Genomic DNA, 18,946 nt, shown 5'->3' on the forward strand with positions numbered 1-18,946 from the left:
GGGCTGAGTCCGTTCCGGGCCGGGCCTGGGCTGGGCGGGCCCCGCGGCCTGCGGGCGGGCCCGCGCCTCTGCCTCACCGCGTCCGGGAAGTGGCAGTGGGGGAGTGCGGGCTCGTTGGAGCCCCTCCGCTCCCCCGGGGCCGGTCGGTACGCAGGGTTAACGCAGCTGAAAAGCGCCTTTTCCCTAGTCAAGATGTGCAACGGGTGATGTCGTTGTCTCTGTCGTGGGGAGCTGCTGTGGAGGACTCCGCGGGCACCAGTGAAGAGTCAGGGATGTGGTTTTGTTCCTCACTGCTGTTTAAGAAAGCTGTGAGGAGCGACAAGCGCAAAGGTGCTGGGCAGAGCGGGCGAGGAGGGCCCTGGGGAGCTGTGCTTTGAGGAGCCTGGCTCGCGTTCTCGCAGCAGCAGTAGGGTCCTCGGGAAGGAAGGTGAAAGCGCTCTCCGTGTTAACATTCTCCTTGTGGGCAGCTCTGCATCTGCTTGCTGCCCTGGGCGCAGAGGACCAAGGTGGAGTGGGTGCTAGGGCTGCCTGAGAACGGCCCTGCTGGCCCCAGGCCAGGCCTTTGGGGTGGCTGCCTGGCAGGGCTTGGCTCCGAGGTGCTGAGAGCCGCTAGCTGGTTGCTGGGTGGGAAGCTCGCTGCTCCTCAGCAGCATTCCTTTCTTCGGTGGATGGCTTTATTGTTTCTGCCGTGCCCAGGAACTTGCAGATTTCTGTGTCATGTTTCACTTGTGTCAAATTAGTTTCAACATCCTACTTCAGCTCTGTCTTGCTTTCTGAAGCTGTACCCCTATTAATAAGTAACTTTGGTTTTAAATATAAGATTTTTAGGGAAACATGGCTTTAATTAACTTCCAGAGGATTTACTGGCCCATGAGCTGGTGTGGGCTGTCCTGTTGTAGTAACCCGCTCAGCGTGGCGTTGGGTTTCTACAGGGGGGGATTGACACCTTTAAGCTGCCCAGGTGCGTAGTTGACCTCTCTGGCTGCATTTGTAGAAGACAACTTAATGTGGAAATTATTCTTTCATCTGATGTAGTGTGCCTAAAGCTGGGACAATATTCTTTTATACTGGTTGTGTGGTTACTAAATAGTCCTTAACTATGTAATCTGCTGAGTGGAAAGTGGTAAGAGACAGTAAATGCTCTTATATGAAAGTTGTGTAGTAATTCAACCCCTCTGAGTGCTTGGGATTTATTGTTTTGCTTTGAAGGTGACCTGCAAGTGGAAAAACAGCTCCCTGTTTTTCTTCATATGGAAACCTCTTGCACCCACTTCCCCAGCTATTCCCTATTATCCCAACCCTTAAGAAAAAGGGAAGTTCTTACCACTTCTTATACTGGAAGTGAAATGTCCCGCCAGCAGCAGGTATGAGTCTTGACCCCTGTTTTCTCTGTGTATACGTGACATCCTGAGACTGTATGCACAGGTCGTGCTGCCTGAGCAGGTGCTCGCAGGGGCTCTGAGTCCCCATTCATGGTAGTGCTCAGAGCCCGGCTCAAGAAGGCTTTGACAATTGAATCCAACTTGGATGTCAGCCTGCTCCAAATGGGAGCCTAGACTAGATGGGTCTTTCCATGTTTTGCAGCCACTTAATCATTTTGGGAGAATTTTGAGAACTTCGTTCCCATCAACTGATGAGAACTCAAGCTGCAGTAGTAGAATAGAAGAGACATCTACTGCTTCCATACAGAAAAATGGGGTAATATTTGGTACTTCTGATGGGAAGGATAAAACTCTGTGTGTGGACAAACTTACAGGAGGATTGAGGAAAATATGGTGGAAAAAAAACTTTGTTTGATTTTGGTTTGAGTGTTGGGTGTTTTTTTTTTCCTCCTCCCCATTCTGGCAGTTCAGTTCATTTAAAAAAAGTTTAAGACTAGCAGGCATTGTCTGCCGTCTGTCCCTGCAGGATTTCCTAAAAGAAGGAGAAAAGTTATATGAGAGTAAAGTAATTGATCTTAAAAAAACCCAAACTTTTGTGTCTCAGATCTGGAGTAAGTGTATTTTTCATGCCAGTTTAGTGTTGTAGAAGTGTTTATGTAAAACCGTTTTATATTTTTGGACATCTACCTTGTTTATTTAGGGACTACTTTTCAATTGTAATGAATGTAGGTTACTTATGGAGTGTGTTGGTTATAGGCATCTCATGATTACAGTAGAAGTTTCTGTTGATATACTCAATTTCATCAGCTTTCTTTTACCAGGTTTCTTGCATGTTATAAACAGAAAATCCCATCCTGCATTCCTGTAGATGAATGTTTAGGATGTGTGGCAACTTTATTAAATAGTTTTCAAACTCTCAAGTTCATCTTGACAGTTTCAGTGGTTTTCATTTTCTTAAGCTTTATGCAGTGATGACTTTTAAACCAGAAAGTATGAATCCTGAGTAAGGTTTGCTGGGGGGGGGGTCTCTCGTTAGCTTGGTAGAGTTTGTTATGATGTTTTTGTGTTTGGTGTTTTTTTCCTGTAATTCTATGGGTAAGCTTGTGCAGTGAATGTTGCTGACTGCTTCAGCTTTGTCTGCAATAGTGTGGGTTAATGAAGTTGTCATGGTTTAACCCCAGCCAGCAACTAGGACAACGAAGCCACTTGCTCACCAGGATGGTGAAAGGGGAGCTAGGGACAAGGGGGAGAAAAGCAGGGTGGAAGAAGAAACTCGTGGGTTGAGATAAAGACAGTTTAGTAGAACAGTAACAGAAGAGGGAAAATAATAATGGTAAAAATATACAAAATAAAGTCATACAACACAAGCTGCTCTCACCACCTGATGACTGATTGCCCAGCCTGTCCTGAGCAGTGATCGCAGATTCCTACCCCCCGGCCAACCCCCGTTTATACCCTGAGCATGATGTCCAACAAATAAAACAATATGTGTGATCAACATTATTCTCATACTAAATCCAAAACACAGAAGCTACTAGGAAGAAAATTAACTCTATCCCAGCTGAAACCAGGACAGAAGTGTACTTTTTGCCCTACTGGGGGAGATGAGGTAGCAGTACAGCCTTTACACGGGGGATGGTTAAATTCCCAGCTGTGGACCCGCCTTCTGTGGAAGCTGACATCTCTGTGGGGACAAGGATATGTTTAGTAGGGCTATGAATGAGAAACTGTGTTTTCTGGTAGTGGAAAGCTAAGATTTCACAGTTATTAAGTGACCAGGCTTGGATCACTTCACGAGCATTTAAACATTACTTCCTGATGTCGCATTCAAAGCCTGTATTGAAATATTTGGGTCCTGTTATGCAATGTTGGGATGAGTGTTTCCTTTCCGCTTATTAAAATATTGCATAAATTTCAACACTTCTTACCAGTGGACTGAAGAAATAGATATGACAACAATGGGTGTATTGAAAAGCTTCAAGTTAAGAGGTTTTAGTGGAAAACGAGTTTTATTTGTATCTTAGTATAGAGTTAAACCATTAAAACTTACCTGCAAAATAATTAGGTTTACTACCTTTCAGTATTACAGAAAAGCTCAACCAAAATGCGGTATGCGTTTTTGCCAGACCTCTGTATCCCTTGTGTTAAGATTTCTCTGGAGTGAAGTTTGCGTCAAGCAGACCCAGTTGGCTTCTAGTCTGCAAAGCTGTTAAGTTTAATCTTGTTCCAGTTTAATTTTAATGTCATGGATTGAAATTATATGCATGGCCATTTTTCTTTTTTGCGAAGAGTTGGATTTGGAACGAAAACAAAATGGCTCGAGGACGCAAGAGCAATAGCATCAATCAGAGCGACTTCACTAACAGCACCAATCCTCAGGATTTAGAGAGAAGACTTTTTATCGGCAATTTGCCCACAGACCACATGACTCGTGAAGAAATGCAAGAGATATTTTCAAAATATGGCAAAATCAGGGGTTAGTATATTATCTTATGCCTTTTTGTGGCTGGGAATTCAGTGAGAAGTATAACTTTCATGCTTGTCATATGCTATTTGATGATGATGAGAGGAGTGACTAATGTTCCTAAAAAGTGACCTTTTAATGATAATTTTCTCTATCTGCATTTTCTCTGATTCCTTCAGTACAGCTGAAACATAATGCATATATATCAGCTATGTTTTAGCTTTTGGGGTTGCAGTGTGATGTTACAGTATTCTTCCAAGTGACTTCATAGTCTCTTTAATCAAATCTTGGTCACTTCATGGGCTATATTTTGGTCACTGCCTTGTCAGAAGGAAGTTGATCTACGAAATATATTTCAGAGTCTTTGAGCTCTGCATTTTGATCCTGGTAGATTTGGTTTTCCCAGGAAACTTGCATAGTCATTTCTGGGTAGAGCCCCTTTGCTTGTTCATCTGGTGGGGTTACGTGATGGCCTGGGTGTGGGTTAGTACTGTCCCTTAGTTGTAACCGGTCTTGCCCTGCTGTTAACTTTTCCAGCCCTCAGCATGTACCATGGCTATGGGTTCGTGCAGTATGACCGTCTAGAAGATGTCCAGGCCGCTCTGGACGGTGAGAAGGGTCGCCTTTATAAAGGGTATAGATTAGGTAAGGAAAACTGATCCGTGCTCTCCTACTGACCCCAGCATGCATTCTGGTAGAAAGAGTGCTTTTGTTTTAAAGCTCTCTGGAAAGATCACTATGTGAAACTTGCCTGGCGTTAGTCTAAAAATCACTTTTACTAGGTATGTATTTGCTTTCTGAGTTATTTGCTGTACGTGCTGTGTGGTTCATCTGCAGTGTTTTCTCTTGCTACCTAGGTCTTACTCTGAACTTATTTTTGTGTGTTATTATTTCAAAAGCGCTCTTACCCTGCGTAAGTAACTGTTCAACCTGTAAGCCCTGGAAAGTGGTCATTGAAACCTCATGCACTTCGTTATAAAAAACATTTGTAAACCAGTATTTGGCTTCATCTTGACAGGTTAAGAGGAATTGGTCACAGCACTTAGTGGCTTGTTAGATAAGCAATCTAAACTTGGGGGTTTTTGCACATGTGAAATCAATCTGTAAGTAGTGCTATAAATAGTAGGTGCTTTAAAAAGCTGTTCTCATAAAGATGAAAATAATTCTGCTAAATATGCTGGGAGCAAACTTAAACAGAAATGAATGGTTAGAAATCTAAGAGTAATCTGTTAAATGCAAGTAAAAAAATTACTTTCCAAGTAAGCCTATGCTAGTTTGAAGAAAAACACTTTGACTTAGAAAGGAATGAAAGGATCAAACAACAATAACTTGTGGGAATGTGTGTATACGGTAGCAAATATGAACCTGGAGATGGAAATGGAGGCAAATAGACAAGGAGGGTAGAAAGATACAAGAAGAAATTATGCCAGCATTGTTGAAGTCTAGAAGCTTAAGTAGGAACAGCTGTGGCTGTTTTAGAAGTTAAGGTGTGCTGTCTGGAAATGATAAAATTTCTAACTGGAAAGGACCACCTAGCCTTCAGTTAGTGTTTCTGCTGTCTATTTTTGAAGAGGCGGGAAGTGTTTTTAATATAATTTTCATTTCAATAGCAAACTAAAAAAGGTAAAACAGCACCAAAACTACACCTCTCCAAAAAATAAAATCTAACATCTATGAGGCCCAGTGAAGTGAAGAGCTGTCTAGGCTATTAATGCTGTTTTTCCACAAGCCTTGGAAAACTAGGGAGTTTCCAGGGACCTAGCAGAGTGCTGCAGATGTGCCAGTAGGCAGCATAAATGGGATAAGCCTGGCATCGGCCCCAATAACAAAGGGATTCTTTCACCTGACTCTCGATGATAAGTGAATTAATTAATGCCAATCAAAATAAATCCCGTCAAACTAACTTATGATACGGCAAGTTTTATGGCTGAAAGTAGCAGTGTTGATGTAAAAGACTTCTGTAAGGCGTTTTATTTGTTTCAGAAACTAGAACAATTAAAACCAACAGAGGGTTAAATGGATTTCAAATTAATCTCAGTGTAACGTAGATGGAATTGCTCAGTGCTTTGAGTGGTGTTCTGGAAAAATTGATTCCTGGCCATACAGCGCTTTTATAAGCGACTTGGAAAGAAAACACACAATCATGTTTTAAAAAGAGAATGAAATAATGAAGATTGAGTTGCTGATGGCGAAATGACTTGGACTTCTTCCTAAGCTGGATGCAGGCAGAACTGAGCTCTAAGTAAAGCCAAAAGGGAAGATCTGCACCCAGCAAGAGTGATTTTTGTCATCCTTAGCTGTACAAAACAGATTTGTAAGTAGGCAGGTTTTGGTACCTGTGGGTTTCTGCTGCTGGAATACTGTGTTCAGTTCTGGTATGCCTGGTTCAAAAAGGATAATGCTAAATTGGAGAAGCCTCAGAAAAATCTGAAGAAGGCTTAAAGAGTTGAAGAACAAGCCCTAGCAAAAGCCTCAAGGTATAGGGGTGATGTGATCTGTGTGTTACAGACAGACCTGAAGATAAGTGAATTTTAATCTAGTAGGCATAGGCATGACAAGTCCTTAAATGGAAATAAATAGTTTTCTCTAACAGCAAAGTAATTTGTTCCTGGAATAACTTATTGGAGCTTTGGTGGTTCCTGTGCTCTGCAGACTTTTAAATTGGAATTGGATGTTTTGCTAAAAGATAAGCTCTAGTTCAATGCCACTGCTGCACTTGAGATAGGAACGTGATTCAAGAAACTCTTGTCAGCTGTGTTTATTCAGAAGGTTGCACTGTATGGTTACAGTGGCCCTGTCATCACAAAATCCTACAGGACAGAAGACTAATTTTTTTTTTCTTGGAAGTTTTGTCAATGTTCAAATGCTTAACCTGTAAATGCTGTTGGCATTAAATAAAATGTTATTAAATCTGTTCGTTTTGCACAATAGAAGGATCCCTGTCAAAGGTGTTTTTTCTTCCAGTAAAATATTTTTGTTCAGTTTTAAGTACTTTTTTTTTTTTTATTTGAAAGAAATGTATGGTATTGAGTGTAAAAACAATAGGTTTCTGCAATGGCATCTTAAAACAGAAAATAAAAATAATCTTAAACCAAAGAAAGCAGATAGTGTCTTGCTTAAAGATAACACTTGACTTTAAGGCGGTGGGGGGAACCTCTCATCTGAAAAATAAATGCAAGGAGAACAGTTGCTTCAGTTATGCAGTCTGAGTATTAAATATAATTGCTAATAACACAATAAGGTAAAAGGCTTTGAGAGAGTTTAACGTTCAGTCTTGCATTATACTAATACTTCCACAAATGCATAGAAGTGTTTTCATATCTTTTAATGAATAAAACTATGTAGGGAAGAAACGTCCATCAAATTTACTTTGTGACAGTAGACAATGCAGCTGTATTTGATCTGGGAGAGACTGCTTTGTGGTCCTGTGAATGTTGTTATGCTGCATTTATAGTTAATGTTCGGATTGCACTTGCCTCTCCCCTGCCCCCCAAAAGATGGCGTGCTGCTTCTTGATTGACAACAAGAGCAAAAATTAGAACTAATCTCTTAATTCTAATTTTAATCTTGAAAGTGATGAATGATAGCTTGGGAAGTTACGGAAGATGTTAAGACAGAGTCTGCCTAAAGACATTGTGGCACATTTAGTCACTTGCAAGGGCTTTGAAGGTAGTTAACGTAAATAATTAATAAGAAATTTTAATTGTTGATAGATTCTCAGGGAGCAGATAGGCCCTAGGTTTGTTTTGTTCTTTTCCTTAAAAGGTTCTTGGAGTAAAAGATGTGAGGTCATTTCTGTTTGTTCTTGCCCCCCTCCTGTACATTATTTCATCTTCAGTCAGCTGTTACGGAAGGCTTTGTTTCTTCACAGTAGAACAATATGGGTCCTTGCCAGTTCTGGGCAACTTCACTTTTTCTGGTTGAGAACAAGACTCTTTCTTCAGCTCTTGCTTCTTTGTATTTCATTTCATGGTGTTTTTCCTGGAGATGCTCAGAAGCCAACCAATTTTCAAATTTCTGACCTGTTGCATCAGTTCGCATCACGTTAACAGCGGTGTTTTGAATGCACCATGTTGACTTCATAAGGAGCTTGTGCTTCATGCTCCTTGGATCCCATTTCCTCACTGGTGGAGGCTGTACAACTTAACGCTGCAGCAGTCCCTTGGAAGGCAATTGCATGTGCCACTTGAGAACCCTTGGGTTATTTTCAACAAGGGTAGCGGCATGCTCCATTGAACAGGACTGGCTGTGAACGTAAGACTGTGCTGGCCATCAGCTTCCTTTCTTGGAGATTTTAAGACTCTGATTTTTCTCCTGCAGTCCATGAGTCGCTTTCTGCTCACTCGTAGACTGCAGAAGAAAGAGGTTCTCTTATGGAGTGAAAAGTCTGGATGTAGGCCTGAATGTAAAGGGTTAAAACTTCACCCAAGCTGTCCACCCTATTTTGAAGTCAGAGAAATCATGAAAAACTCGTTATGTTGTACTACCTAAACTTAATAAAATATTGTCAAAGTGACAATGTCTCTCTGCTGAATGGATTTTCTTGCACCATCTGGATGTTGTTGAGCTTAAGTTGCTTTCATTTGAATTGTGCTGATGATCTTTTTTTTGTTCCATAGCATTGAACAGATGGGTTGATTATTCTTTACAGATATTAAAAAAGCAGTGGAAAGAAGAAATATGAATAAGGCTTCATCAAGGTCCAGTCCGGCACGAAGGTAAAGTACCTGGAAGCAGTGAGTTATACTAGGAAGGTCAGGCTTTTAGGGCGTGAGCCCAGCGGCCTGTGCTAAATGTCTGTGTCTCTTCCCTACCACCACCTCCCCAGTCAAACGGAGATACTCAAGCGAGACAGTCGGGACATGGCCGCTCCACCTCTAAGAGCCCTTCTGGCGCTAACACCTCAGGAGGCATGAGGGAAACCTCGTGTCTGCTGCTGTTACTACAGCTAAGTGTCGTGTTTTGCAGCACAGGTTGTAAAAGACTTGTGAGGAAGAATACGCTTGATGTTTTCTCCTGCCTCAAGTATCAGAGAAGCCGAGGCATGTCTAGAGAACGCCGAGGGGCTGTAGCATTCCCAGTGCCATGCTGCAGAGGACTTTGGGATCTTGCATCTTCTGATGTCAAAAACTTCCAGTGCTGAAACGAGACTGGAAAAGAGTGCATGAGCGAAGCACAAGATAGAGCAAACATCTCTTGCACTGTCCCATCCGCACGTGTGCTTGCGTTGTCAGTCCCCTCTGTGCAGTTATGGATGTATACCTACCTGCCAGCTTCTGGTTTCCCACCCCTCAGTGTGCACAGCGTGTGCAGCTCCTGCATTTCCTCTGTGTTTGAAGTCACTGGCAACTGGAGAAGACATGGACTGGCCTGTCACAGGAAGATTACTTCAGTTTCCTTTCCATGGCATTTACTAGGGAGCACATGAAGACGTGCTGTGGTTACACAGCACAGTTTGGTGTAAGGCATGCATCTTCTATGCCTATACTGTAAAGCTCTCAACACAGAGGAGTGTTGCATGTTGGACTTGAAGGTAATCAAACTCTCGCAGGTCTGGTGTGCTCTACTAACTTGACCTGTTAAATTGCCAAAAATGGGGAAAAAGTGCAAATAGCAAGACACCTACTACCAAAAAACAGAGAATAAGCAGCTGCAATCCTTGGTATCATCTAGATCTTTTGTATGTGTTGCACTTAACCTGCACAGGGCCAAATGTGCTTGCAGAGATCAGCATGTGGGCATAGCCCAGGAAGTGCTTTGGCACGCAGCTGGGCGTTTCCATTACAGATGTGGCAAGCCTTGGGCCTGGGCGGTGTCAGGTGTGCACAGTGCTGCCGTGAGACCCCAAGAATACTCCAAGTACATGAGCAGCAGGCACTGATGGCATGTCTTTGGCCTCAGTGGCACTGCAGGTGTGTAACAGTGAAGGTGCCAGGCAGCACTGCGGCTGTGAGAGGCAGATGCCTATACCATCACTGTTGGTCCTTGGACCACATTGCAGAGGGACAAGCAGCAGGCACTGATGCCACGGGCATTGGGACCTGTGTCATTCTCCATGTATGCAAGAGCAGATGCCAATGTCACGGGCCCTAAGGAGCACTGGAGGTTCATGAGCCATGGGCAGTGGTGCTGTGGGCACTGGGCCATGGACTGGACTACTGCCACGGCTGCCGAAGGCTTTGGTGCCACTACGACAGGCACTGGATTCCAGCTGACACTGCAGACACACCGCTGGCCCATGTTGCTGGTCCCAAGCAGCCCTGTGGGCACAGGTGGCAATAAGGTCACGGGCATCGAGTCCTGGGCATGGCCGCGGATGATGGACTCTGGACCACGCTGCAGGTGTGTGAACGGCAGCTGCTGATGCTGGGGTGCAGAGTCCCGTGCTGCGCTGCAGGTGGCGGTGCTGGGCCAGCGGTACCGAGTCCCGAGCAGATGCGGTCAGCGGGGCTGTTGTCGCAGGAGTTGGACCATGGTAACAGAGGCACGGAAGAAGGCCACTCTGCCTTCATGGTGCTGCCTCTCCGCAAGCAGCAGGACAGCGATGCAGGTGCAAGAGCAGAGGGGACCTGCGCCACGTCTGTACTCCTGTTGCAGTTGTGCGTTGTTCATTCTGGATCTTTTTGTCTCTGCGGATAATGAATATGGCCTGTTCTGGGCACCCCCTCGCCAGCTGGAATAAATGTCATATGCCAAACAATTACACTGCATCTGGCTCTTTTGCTATATAGTCTTACAACTACAGAAAGATCAGTTACTCAATATCCATTAGAGCAAATCAGAAGTTTCCCCTGAGCTTCTGCCATCATTCATTGTAGGTTGGGAGGGAAGTGGGCGATGATGTGTATCTCTCATGGGATGTGGTTTCAATACAGACCACAAACAAGTAGATTTGTGTGTCCAAGAGGCTGAGGGTGTTTACACTTGTGTGCAAATACAATGTTTCTTTTACAGGAGGGGACTATATATGCTCTTAGTGGTAACACCATAGTTTGCCCCAAGATCAGTTTTGTATCTGACATAAGACTAGAGAATGCCAGCGTTCCTGTGTATGTCCCTGCACAGCTGAGTGTCTAACCACCAAAGTCCACGCACAAACTCTGCACATCCATCTTGTACTGTCTGCTCTACCTGACACTGAACTTGGGCACATCTGACTCGCTGCTCCTGCAGTTCTGTCCAGGTGACTGCTACATGAATGCTCTGGAATGGAAGCAGACTTATGTTCTGCTTGCCTTTCATAAACTGGATTAGGCTGGTAGAGGACTCTCAAAGTCTGTCAAGTTTTGGAAATAAAAAGATTCAAAAAGCTGGGGTTTTTTTTTCTGATGTTTGTCAGTATCTTGGGGAAAGAGCATTCCAAACACGTAAAGCTCAGTAGCTTCTCTGCAAGACTTTTTTATGTTTGGCTTAGACTACAGTGAAGTTATGTTTTTTTCCTGGAAAAAAAAAATATAACCTGGAAAAACCCCTGCTGTTTTGGGAAGAGATGAAGACTGGAACATTATTATTCCTTGCCTCCGAAGACAGTGCAGTACAAAGTCTGAATGAGATGGATCATTCAGATGTGACAGAGACGCCTGTTGCTGCTGAGGATGCCGTGCTGGTTGGGTTTAGTACCCTCTTAACGTGGGGCATCGTAAACATAAGAATGGCTTTCTATGGAAACTATCCCTTCAAATCCAGGACACGGCGGTAGCTATCATTGCTCTCTGCTAGCAGCACAAAACCAACCACACCATGGAACCTCCAGTGTCTTTGGTCACAACAAGCTCCTTTTTTAATTATATGCCAATAACAGGTGTTCTGCTGTCATTGGTGAATTTAATGGATCCCTTGAATGCTCCTGGCTGTTGCATATTTCTGGGTATTAGGCATCAACACCTTGAATTCTCTCAAAGAATTTGCAAAAATATGTTTGGTAGATGATCTGTGGCTAACGTTGGAGGCCAGAGGCCTTGAAATGGTGGTTTCTGAGGTGCCTGTTCACTTCTTCCACAGGTGCTCTACACTTTTAATGATGCTTCATTAAGGAGCTTTCTGGGTCTTGTTTGGCTATGATAAACATTAGAATTAAGAAGGTTTCCCGGGCTGCTTCAACAAATATGTTTTTTGGGCAATTCTTACTGTTGTGGGATAGGAGGGAGGATTCAGCTCCTGAGAGAAGGGTCGCTTTGGCACCTCAGGTAAGAGATATAGGGGTGACAGTACTCGTGTCATTAGCAGTCTAATGGAGTTTCCCTGCTGTTTTCCTCAGAGAGCCATATGCCTATGGGGATGGCCGAGATGCCAGACGCGACCGCTCCCCTCTTCGGGGGAGCCCACGGAGAGACCCCAGAGATGGCAGGGATGGTAGAAACGGGCGAGATTCCAGAGACACTCGAGACATTCGAGCTAGAGACATGCGTGATGCCAGAGACCACAGGGACCGACGGGACATGCGAGACCCACGGGATATCAGGGATCCAAGAGACTTGCGGGACCCTCGTGATGTTAGAGATCTTCGCGACCCACGGGAGCCGCTGTATGATCGATACAGGGATCCACGGGATATGAGGGATCCACGGGATATGAGGGATCCACGAGATATGAGAGACCCTCGGGACCCTTTGTACAGGTAATTTCTGCAGGATTGTATTTGCCAATGCGTTTTTATGGTGATCCTGCCTCAATGGCTGCACTGGTTTCAGTAGTGTCAGGCATTTAAGATATGGAAATTGTTCTGACTGTTGGCAGCTGGGTGTCTGCTTCGTGTCTTGTGGGGAGGAGGTCGGTACTTCAGAAATTAAATTTGAGGAAGGTCTGCATGTGATGCATTGGCCAAAGTTACTGCCTGAGATTGTGCTGGAGCATGGAAACCTTTGCTGCTTCTGTAAATCTTGCAGACGAGATGAAGCTTATGACCGTTACCTTCACCTTGACGACTACTGTCGGCGGAAGGATGACTCTTACTACGACCGTTACAAAGAGCATTTTGATAGAGCGCCAGTGAATTCAGAAGGTGAGTACCTGTAACATTATAACGGGCAGATTCACATTCTGTGTCTGGGAGGATGCAGGAGATGCCTGCAGTGCCGAATGCGTTACATTCTTGGTACTGGATGGTTCAGAGATTTAGACAGACTGGTGTGTGCACCACATTGCTCCGAGCAGGTCCAAAGGGCATTCCTTGTTCTATCCCTGTGGCTTGCTTTCAGACCGTCTGAAGCGTGAGGAACGGCGCCGAGAGGAGCTGTACCGTCAGTACTACGAGGAAATCAAGAGACGTTTTGATGCAGAGAGACCTGTGGATTGTTCTGTGATAGTGGTGAATAAACAGACAAAGTAAGAAAATAATTACGACCAATTTTATTATTGCATGGTAGAAAAAAACAGAATTAAACTTAGTCCTGCCTTGAGGCTGTGTGTCTTACAGGTTGCTGTTGAGGAGGGTCCGAAAGCGACAGCTTCTGTTGCTGTTCTGGGAATATATGTTGCTTAGATGGAGAAATGTTGTATCTTGTGCTTTACTTTTATTTCCTTTTTGTCACCTATCACTATACCTTCTCCTGATACTTTTCTACCTACTCTTCCTATCAGCCTACTGCCACAACAGGTTATAGTGGCCTGTGCTTGTTATTCATGGGTTGACTGATGCGGAACTTATTAATGTGTGCCAACCAGCAGATAGTACAGAGCAGTTGCCAGGGTGGAGTCATGGGGCTGTTTGTTTCGGAGCTCCTGTCAGATTGGTTACTAGGTCAGATACCAGTCAGCACCGTTCATCCAACGTGCAAGAAGTATAAAATCACTGCTGAAAGTAGTCGTGAAGGTTATCAAAAGCGTGTGAAAGTAGTAACCAGCGCAATCTCATGTGGCAATCTGAACACTTACTGAGGTGTCCCCACTCACAGTGTGTCTTTTTATTCTGCTAAATGCAAGACTGTTTATCTAGAAACAAAAATGCAGGCAATCCCTCTAGAACAGCATGCTTTCTCTTGGAATGTAAGGACTTAAAACAACTTTAGGAGTCAAAGGGACTTGTGTCAAAAATGTTAGAATGTCCTTATTTTGGAGAGTGGGTGCTGTGGTAGGAACAGAGGGGTACACCTGTGCCTGGTACAGTGAGAGGGGGGCTGTGACAATGACACTAGTCTGATGTCTACGTCTTTACAAATATATGTAGTGAAGAACGGCAAAGATGTAAATAAATCATAGATCTGGCTTGGGGTCTGAAGAAAATGTTTGTCAAAGGGTAATCTAAAGCTCTCTCTCCTTAGCCCTTTGGAAAAAAAGATCAAGAGTTGCTTTTATTTAACTTTGCTGTATCTGTGAGGCAGAAGAGGAGAGCTGGCACTTGCCTGACCTAGTGGTAGAAGACAAAACAGGAAATCGGAACAAGGGAAACAGTGAAACTAGAAATAAAATTCTGTGGTTTGCTTTTAACGGAGTTGATTACCTGTTGAACAAATCTTGAAAGGAAATTTTAGATTCTTTATCCCTTGGTGACAAGAAGTCTTTGGAAGATATTCTAATAGACCACAGGTTATTATACTTGATACAGGGAGAATTTTTTTGTGCAGTAGCATCAACTTAATACCCTAAGGATTGTTTTGGTCTGTAACGTCTACAAACCTTAAGAGCTGGAGCGTGTTAATAAATCTTGGATATTGAAGCATTGATGTCACCTACTATAGACCTGTTGAAAGATGGCTCCTGAATAACTTAGATACAATTGGTGTAACTTAGAAATCCTTAAAAAGACAGCGGGGGGGAACAATTTTAGTCACCATTACAATGTTTGCATTCAAAGATGAAAAACTGAACCTCTTTCAAAAGGTGGGGGTGCATGCAGACTAGATTTCTCAGAATGCTGATACAGTCAGTATTGCAGTTTTGGTACTGAGTATAGTAAAGTTAAAAAAAAAAAAAGACTTGAAAACTTTAAGCTCAGGCGTGTGAGCTATGGTTTGTGTTTGGAATGGGAAGTCTGCAGGACAGTGGATACAGGAACAGTGGATCCATAGATGCAGTGTTGATACTGGGTTAGAGCAGAAAGCAGCTAATAGAACAAAAGAGCAAGAGAAAATGTATTTGGAACTCAAGGGAATGTTGTGGATGGGTAGCTCTCCTCTGAAAATTAATCTTCAAGTCCAGAAGCTGGGCTGTGCTACGGTGAATTAGGATAAGGCATATTTGAACAGTTAAGATACTGAATGTAGCGCAAGTAACTGAATTCTGTAGGTTAGCTGCTCTGCCGTGTACCCCTTAGATCTCTGCGGGCATAAATTACCTCACTTAATGAGTTCAGTTTAAACACATTTATATGTAAACAAATTTATAATAGTGTAAATCCCTTTGCAAACACTCTGTTTCTCAGCTAAGCTGAGGCTTGATTTGTAATCTAATTCAGTTAAACTGAAATGACTGATTCAGACCAAACTAAGGGTAGGATATGGGCGTTTATATTATTGTAATGAGATTCCTTTAATACTGTCCTGTTAAACATTACGAAGTTTGGCAAGTTGTCAGAAAAGCGAATCTGAGATGACGGAGAGGGTAAATGTGCCAGGGTTTCTGTTTCTGTATGCGACTGACTTGTTAAACTCTGCTGGCTTTGCTTTGTGGTAGGGAGTACGCGGAGTCAGTGGGGCGGAAGGTGCGGGATCTGGGCATGGTAGTGGACCTGATCTTCCTCAACACAGAGATGTCACTGACGCAAGCCCTGGACGATGTGAGCAGAGGAGGGTCTCCTTTTGCCATTGTCATCACCCAGCAGCATCAAGTTCACCGCTCTTGCACTGTTAACATCATGTTTGGCACCCCGCAAGGTACTGAGGTCTCAATAGGCTGTGTAGCTCTGTGGTCACCTGAACCACTCAAAGCGCTGCTTTAGAACACTTTCTTTCAAGCAGAATCACACAGGACAAAGTTCATCCTTGTTGTGACATAAGTAGTTATTAATGACTTGACACCATGTCATAAATGTGAATATCATTATTTACAAGTTTCCATAATACTTTATTTGTCCCGTGTCAAAAGGACTGTCTAATTTCTGCCGAGAGAGAATCTCGGCTGCGTTCTTAGCACCTATTATAACCAGGCTTTGCATTTTAGGGCAGGTCATGAACCCCAGCTCTAGGAATGACTGCATTGCCTTGATAGATTTCTGAGAAATACCAGTCCAACCTCAGTTTATCACATGTTTAAAATGTGACAAATTACAGGACAGATTTTAAAACTAAATGTGATTTAAGGAAAACAGGGTAAGGGTAGCGTATTCGGTCAAGGTAAAGATCTGGTCATGAAACTGGGAAGAGTTATAAAAAGATACAGCTATAAAGTGTATAAGTGTATATGCTCCACCATTTTAGCGCCATTTACACTTGTCGCATCACTTTCCGTCTCAGGGTGTGACTTAGTTATTGTGAGCATGAGGGTGGGTGTAGGCATTAAAAAAAGGTCTTGTCAGAATGTGATCTCAGAAAGCAGCTTTTTGCTCCGATCAGGTTGTTTTTTCCTTACTGTGTTCTCAACTAATGTTTTGTGAGGTTCGTCTAGGAGAGTAAACTGCTGAATGCATAGTCACTGGTTTTTGCGTGCTTACTGTCTGAAGAAGCCCAATTTCCTTTGACATCAGATGCAGATGTGATAGGAGGGTTCTCCCATCTCCTGCACAAATACAGCTCACGCACACTTTCACTGGGCTTTCCACAGCCCTTAGTTTTAACGCCTTGGATTTAACAGCCATCCTCCCTCCAAAGCTTCTCTTCATCTTTATTGGATCTAACGGCGTATCAGATCTGATAAAGACACCAGTCATTAGCTGATCCACAGCTCTTTCTAGAAATTAAATACGCTCACTTGAACTGCACGTGGCCATTCACATTAGTTTCAGGGAACTCTTTCACAACTTGTGCAACACGTAATGTTAAAATGAACGCCGGTTTCCTCTTACAAGGAAGAGGGTGGCAGGATTTGATTATCTGCAGGTGTGAAAAGTGCCCGGCACTTTGGGCACTTTTTGGAAAGTAAAGGCCTTCTCTTTTGATGTCCCTGCTTAAATCTGTGTTCAGGAAACTTGAAAAGGCATGTGCAAAAAAAAAAGTTGGAATAGACCGTTATTCATTGTATTACAGAAGAACTTGATTACTGCTTATTGCCCCAGAGTAGCAAACATAAGCAGCAATGTGACTTTGAGCCGGTGCTTCTTTCCTCCCCATCTCCTGCATGCGCACACACTATGTTAAGGCATTGGCAGTACAGAACCAAAAAGTATTCCCATCTCTGTCCTGCTCTGGGAAGCTTTAGCAGCCTTCAGAGGGTAAGTTTTGGATCTGTCCAAGGCTTTAGCAGTAGAATGGCTGGAACTGTCCCCTCTTGGAGCACAGAGAATTTATGTGAGAGGTAGAGGGAGCTGCTTTACCTTTTAATTGGGTGAGAGGCAAGAAAGACATTTCTTGGGCTGATACGCTATCTTCTCAGAGCCCTCAGCTATGGAAGAAAAGAATGGCCTTGCTGGGTGATAGCCTTGAGCCTTCTGTTGGCTTAGGAAGTTGAACTGTTACTGTGTGCCTAGGAAGCTTTCCAAGCCTACGCTTGCAATCCCAAAGCGGTGCCTGCCTGCTGAATGAGATGTGCTGGTGTGCGTGAGGCAAGGCACCTCCTGTTAACATCGCTTTGGTTTACTTAAAATGTTTCTTTTCCTTGTGCAGAACACCGCAACATGCCCCAGGCTGATGCCATGGTGCTGGTGGCAAGGAATTACGAGCGCTACAAAACAGAGTCACGGGAGAAGGAGCGCGAGGAAATCGCCCGGCAGGCTGCCAAGATGGCAGACGAAGCTGTTCTGCAGGAGCGGGAGCGCCCACCCCCCATGGAGGAGGGTGTCAGAGGAGGTCACCCTCCAGGGATTCAGACTCTCTTGAACCTGCTGGCAGACAATCGCTATCTAACTGCTGAGGAGACTGATAAAGTAATTAATTACTTGAGAGACCGGAAGGAACGGTTACTGAGGGGAAGCTCTGACTCCCTGCAGGGTAAGTTTCTCGGCCCCAGACGAGGCTATTAATCATGTGGTTTGTGGGCCCTCTGAGCTGGGACCCTAAAACAGTCCTGGGACTGCAGCAGAGTCCTACCATCTTAACTTCCTCACACAGCGTCTCATTTCATTGAGATGGACCTGTCCTTGGGAGTCCTGAGATGACTCAGATCTTTCCTGTGAAAGAATGTTTATATTGGATTCTCTCAGGGAAACCACAGGACTTCCCTAACTAGTTTGGCTGCTACACGAAGGGCAGTAGTTCTGCGGGATGGTTTGGGTTCCCCTGAGCTGGGCAGCTCTGCTGTTCAGAGGGTGGGTGTTCATTGTTGCTTGTGTCTTTGGTAGCTGTTTCACTAATTTTCTTTAGGTCCCCCTTCAAGGGCATTTGCGTAGCTTTAACCCTCTTTCCTTTCTTTCCCAGCACCTATGTCAAGACAGTCTTTGGGGGCACCTTCATCATCATCTCTGGGTAGTCAGTCCAGCCTTCCAAGTTCTCAGGCTCATCAGGGTTCACAGCCTCTGGTCTCTGCTCCTTCTGTTCCAGTGTCCTCTTCTAATCCTCAGCAGGAGCTTCAAGCAAAAATCCTCAGTCTCTTCAACAGCGGGGCAGCAGCGGCAGCAGCTGCTGTAGCAAACAGCAGTTCTGCAGCCTCTGCAGGCACTTCAGGTGGCACTCCAAACCAGAACTTTGCTAACATGGCCAGCGGTCAGGCCCGGTCAGCACCGATGAGTGCTGGAAATTTAAACCAGGCTCAGCAGAGATTGCAGACTCCAAGCACGCAGCTTCCTGCCCTCCAAGGCCCTTCAAGAAATGCAGGTCCAAGACCTGGAGCTCCTCCACAAGCTCAGTCGCTCTATGGTCAGCACCAAAATCGCCTCCCTGCGCCTGGCAATGTACCTGCTCAAAGGCCAGTATCTTCTGGTATCAACTTTGACAACCCTAGTGTACAGAAAGCCTTGGACACCCTTATCCAGAGCGGTCCTGCACTCTCCCACCTAGTGAGCCAAACCGTGGCCCAGGGGCGAGCAGGCTCCTCAGCCCAGCAACCTATGGGTTCCTACCAGCGACACTATTAA

General features: G+C 44.4%; 1 protein-coding gene across 1 annotated transcript; it reads left to right on the plus strand.

Annotated features, from left to right (window-relative positions):
* The first annotated feature begins 3,671 nt into the window (after positions 1 to 3,671).
* On the plus strand, positions 3,672 to 18,946 carry NCOA5 (nuclear receptor coactivator 5). Its single transcript, XM_009893378.1, has 10 exons — positions 3,672 to 3,858; positions 4,384 to 4,491; positions 8,498 to 8,564; positions 12,104 to 12,463; positions 12,732 to 12,851; positions 13,000 to 13,170; positions 15,457 to 15,656; positions 17,541 to 17,864; positions 18,291 to 18,580; positions 18,620 to 18,946. The coding sequence occupies exons 1-10, from the start codon at positions 3,696 to 3,698 to the stop codon at positions 18,944 to 18,946; spliced, it is 2,130 nt and encodes a 709-aa protein (XP_009891680.1). The 5' UTR covers positions 3,672 to 3,695.

The sequence above is a fragment of the Charadrius vociferus genome, unplaced genomic scaffold, assembly GCF_000708025.1.
Source record: "Charadrius vociferus isolate BGI_N301 unplaced genomic scaffold, ASM70802v2 scaffold259, whole genome shotgun sequence".
Classification (NCBI taxonomy): Eukaryota; Metazoa; Chordata; class Aves; order Charadriiformes; family Charadriidae; genus Charadrius; species Charadrius vociferus.